Below are 4,731 nucleotides of genomic sequence, written 5' to 3'. Positions count from 1 at the left end.
ACAACAACAAACAAACAAGTATTTTGTAACTTTCTATAAGTGCTGAAACTTTTGTAAGTTGGACAAGTCATAAATACCGTCGGTAGAGGACGCTTTGATTTTGCCAACGCTGGATCAGCGTATAGTGGTTGCTCCCGGTAAAAGTTCAAACTCGTTTATTGTTAACGGTGAAAGGTTGGTTAAGATTTTGACATTTTTTAAAGATAGTTTTTTTAGAATGTTGCTGCATGGTAGTTTCATGTGTTTATAAGTGGGTTTTTGGACATTTTATAAATACGTTGATTATTCATTAATAAAGTTACATTCGAAGATCTGAGGTGGGACACTTGTTGATTAAGACTTAAGGAAGTTAGAGAGGGAAACGCCTGCCCTTGCCGCGAGAATTACGAACAGCAACTTCGGTCTCTGTGATTGTTGTGTCAGTCAGAATATATCCTTCAGTTTTAGTGCTAGTGATGGGGTGTGCCGTAAGTTCTGCTGCTGATAAAGAAGCTGCCCAAAGATCGAGAAAAATCGACAAAGACTTGCGTCTTGAAGAAGAAAGACAGGCTAAAGAAGTAAAACTTTTACTCCTTGGTAAGATACGTAAATCAGAATCTGTGAATGTAGAAAAAATAGCTGTTGATTTAAGAATTTACATTTGTTTCTATATTTCATTTTATTACATGAAACTAATAGTATATTATTATTTTAGAACAGTATATTTTCCAGGAAAATATTTAAAGTTTGAGATTAAACTTTGGTTATTGAAATATATTAATTTATTATTAATAAAAATCGTAATTAGCAGTGTTTCGATATTATTGACAAACTAATTACGTTAACAAGTAATTACGTTTTACACTACAAAAATGTTTTTACATTTTATGACGACTTAGTAATACACTATTAGTATTACTAATATCAACATTATTATGAAGTTTATACAAAGTGAACAAGAACATTAAAAAGCAACAAAGTTTAATTATATTAAGTTAAATATAACTGTCATTTTTGTTTCCATTCCTTGCGAAAATGTGTAATTTCGGTAAAGAAAAGGAATAATCCATGAATGACAGGATAGTCAATACCTAGTGTTTTAAGTTATTAGTGATGAGTAAAGGACTTTATATCAAAAAGCTTAATATTATAATAATAATAATAATATAAATGTGATTAAACGAGGGGTTAGCCGCTGTAACAAGGTATTTATACAGAAGTGGGTTCTTCCTGTTGTTAATATAAGTGACCATTTTCATTTAATTATTTATTTATTGTTATAAATGCACCGGCAAAATAACAGGAAACCGAAGTCTCATCGAAAGTTACGAAATATTCTGTGTTTACAAGTGGTTTTATAAATTATTCATAAATAGGCGTTATGGATTGCAGAGTAGATTCATATATTATAAAAATAGAATGCTAGTTTTGATGGATGCTAGAACAATAGAAAAATATTAAATACCACATGAAAGAGCTGTGCCAAGTAGAATTGAATTTCCTGTGTAAATGCACGTTAGTGACGCAATTTACGAGTATCTCGTGAAACGTGTAGCTGAAAGTATGGGAAGAACAACAGGAAATTGAAGACATAACGGATATTAGTTAGGTCAGGCTTCTCTGCTGACCCTTTTTTCTTTCTTTAAATGAGTTTGGTGTACATTCAAATTGTGAATTACACGTTTATGTATTATTTCATGATTCAATAGTCCTCGAGACACTTTCCGTAAATATGTAAACGTCCAGCATTATTTTCGAAAAGTATTCCAGTAAGGCAGTATAGGCTGTTTCTTGGACTTAAAAAAAGCGTTAATCATATCAGAATTTCCAAGTAACCAGTTAAAGAGATTTGGGCTTCTCAAACATGGAGCTTGTTTAGCATAAAGATCTTGTATTATGCATTTTGAGTATGACACATATATCTAAACAAATTTCATCCTGAAAACGTAATGTGTAGCGTAGCATTATCTACGGCGGAAAAAGGACCGTTTGGTCCTTGAAGACTGTCCTTGCACTATCACCCTTGAAATTTAAACTCATCCAAGAAATCAGCTATTTCCTTTAAAACTCCTGTAAGGTGGTGGCCTACACCAAAGGCAAAACATTCTTAAATCGAGTTAGAAAAAATAAAACTTTTCAATGGAGTCTAGCCCGTTTTTCCAAATTTTAAACTTATGCTCTCTCGTCGTATTATCTTCAAAATATAGCATAAAGAGGACAGAGGCATTCATCGTAATGGTCCCTATAATAATCAATAATATCACCTGTTATTATTCTTAACTTTATTTAACGTAAACCGGAGTTTATTATGAGACACATATATAAACGTAAATAAATTCACGACCTATATCTCCAAAATGTAACTTTATTAGTTCAATATTTCGCTTGTAGGATATCGATAGCTCCTGATGAACTCGTGATAGCGAAATAATGAGCTAATAGAGTTACATTGTGGAGATATAGGTCGTGATTTTACGTTTATAGAAATCTCCCCTTTTACTTTATTTTTCTCAAGAGCAAATAGTTAAGATATTAACCTATTGCTATAAGACAACCTTTCGTGAAATCATCTTAGTAGCCCTCCTCTGAACCCTTTCCAACAAGTCAATATCCATTTTTGGATAAGGAAGCCAAAACTCTACACAGCATTCCAGGTTCAGTCTTAACTAATGATTTGTATAGAGAGATAATTACCTCTTGTGACTTGTAATCAGTATATTTATAGATATACCCTCAAATTATATCGTCTTATTCCTGGTAACAGAGCACTGCTTTGATGGCTCCAGTGACTTATCCATGCCAAGATTTTTTTCTCACTCACGCCATTGAGTTGATTTCTATCTATATTATATGTGTAATCCAAATTATGACAACCTAAGTGCATTACCATACTCTTACTATAATAAAAAGTCATTTGCCCAACTTATCAATTGACCCAAGTCAATCTGTAATACCTCAACATTTTATGAGTACCCAAGAGTTTAAGACCATCAGCAAACTTTAGTAATTTACATATTATACTCCTTCAATATCATCAACACTGGGTACAAGAGATGTAGTGTGTTTGACACATTGTTATAATCAACACTGGGTACAACAGATGTAGTGTGTTTGACACATTGTTATAATCAACACTGGGTACAACAGATGTAGTTACATCTGTTGTACCCAGTGTTGATTAGAACAATGTGTCAAACACAATGTGTTTGACACATTGTTATAATTAACACTGAGTACAACAGATGTAGTGTGTTTGACACATTGTTATAATCAATACTGGGTACAAGAGATGTAGTGTGTTTGACACATTGTTATAATCAACACTGGGTACAACAGATGTAGTGTGTTTGACACATTGTTATAATCAACACCAGGTACAACAGATGTAGTGTGTTTGACACATTGTTATAATCAACATTGGGTACAACAGGAATAATTGGTGTTAAATAAGTAATAATAAATAATTGGTGTTAAAATAAGTAATAATAAATAATTGGTGTTAAAATAAATAAATAATATTTCGTTATTGATTCTTATTCTGATTATGCTTTGTGAATGACTTGTATAAAATTGATAAAAACACAACATTTCACGAAGTTAATTTAGTTCACACCATAACAGTTGTTGTTCATGCGATTTGATAATGTAAGTAGCTACACTGTTGTGTCTGTCGTATCCCAGCCAGCCTGATGAGCCCTGGTATTGGGGGAAAAGTCTCGTCGGTAGTGGATATATCAGATATAGTGTGTTACTGACATGTTGTACATTCTTTTTGGTGGTTTTCTTTCTCGTGGCTCATGATACGAAGATGGGATGATTTCTTGTTCTATAGCAACACTTGCTGTCTTGTCACTGAGGGAGTTATCTTCAGGTAGACAGTTCTGGGAATCTAATATTAGTTTCATCCCTGTGATAGTTTGGAAATGGTTTCAACAGTAATCTTGGGCTGTTTATTTATATCTTGCGAAGTCAACTTGTTCATTAGTTAGCTGTTCTCTCGTTGGCGTACTTCCAAAGATGGTTGATGGCCTGTTGACTTAGACAACTAGCCCTTCATAATTCTATAGTTAACATCGTTAAGTATTATTTTTTTACTACAATGTGAGGTTCTTTCCAATATCTTAACTTTGCAGATCCTCCTCTCATGTGGCATGGGTTGTATAGCCATACCATGTCACCATGATGGAATCTAGTCTTATCAGCAATGTAGCTACTTTTCATCTTATCATTGCCGATTAAGTCTTTCTTAGGTAAAGGATTTATAGCCTGGCATCAGTGGTGTGCTTAATCTGACTGCATATTTGATACAAGACTGCTGAATGATAGTCATCAGGATGTGAGAACAGGATGTTCAATGACACTTTAAGTTTCTTTCACAACATCAGTGATGTTGCTATGTTGCTTGTAGTTTCATGTATGATTGTGCAATAACTCATAAGTAGGAGTGGATGATAGTGAACCCACATTCTTTTAGAGGAATGAAACATACATGTAAACAAGGGATTCAGGATAAGTTCCATAAGCACCCCAAACCTTGAAACCAATTCAATGACAAGCTTCAGTGTTGGAGTTTCTGCTTCCTGGTTAAGAATCGTTTCACCATCCATCATTATGGTGTATTTATTCCCACTGCGCTTTTGTGTTAGAAAACCAGATGAATCAACAACAACCCTCTCAAGTGGTGTTTTTTATGTGTTAGAGAACCAGATGAATCAACAACAACCCTCTCAAGTGGTGTTTTTTTGTATTAGA

At 33.6% G+C, this 4,731-nt stretch overlaps 1 protein-coding gene across 1 annotated transcript in view; it reads left to right on the top strand.

Annotated features, from left to right (window-relative positions):
• The first annotated feature begins 455 nt into the window (after nucleotides 1-455).
• The window catches only part of LOC106470746 (guanine nucleotide-binding protein G(i) subunit alpha-like), a 52,335-nt gene continuing 48,059 nt past the window's right edge, over nucleotides 456-4,731 (top strand). The window contains exon 1 of the mRNA XM_013931312.2: nucleotides 456-576. Within this exon, the coding sequence (XP_013786766.1) occupies nucleotides 456-576 (121 nt within the window). The remainder of the gene's footprint in view (nucleotides 577-4,731) is intronic.

This window comes from Limulus polyphemus, unplaced genomic scaffold (genome assembly GCF_000517525.1).
Source record: "Limulus polyphemus unplaced genomic scaffold, Limulus_polyphemus-2.1.2 Scaffold4195, whole genome shotgun sequence".
Taxonomy (NCBI): Eukaryota; Metazoa; Arthropoda; class Merostomata; order Xiphosura; family Limulidae; genus Limulus; species Limulus polyphemus.
This window is presented reverse-complemented; position numbering and strand designations above follow the sequence as displayed.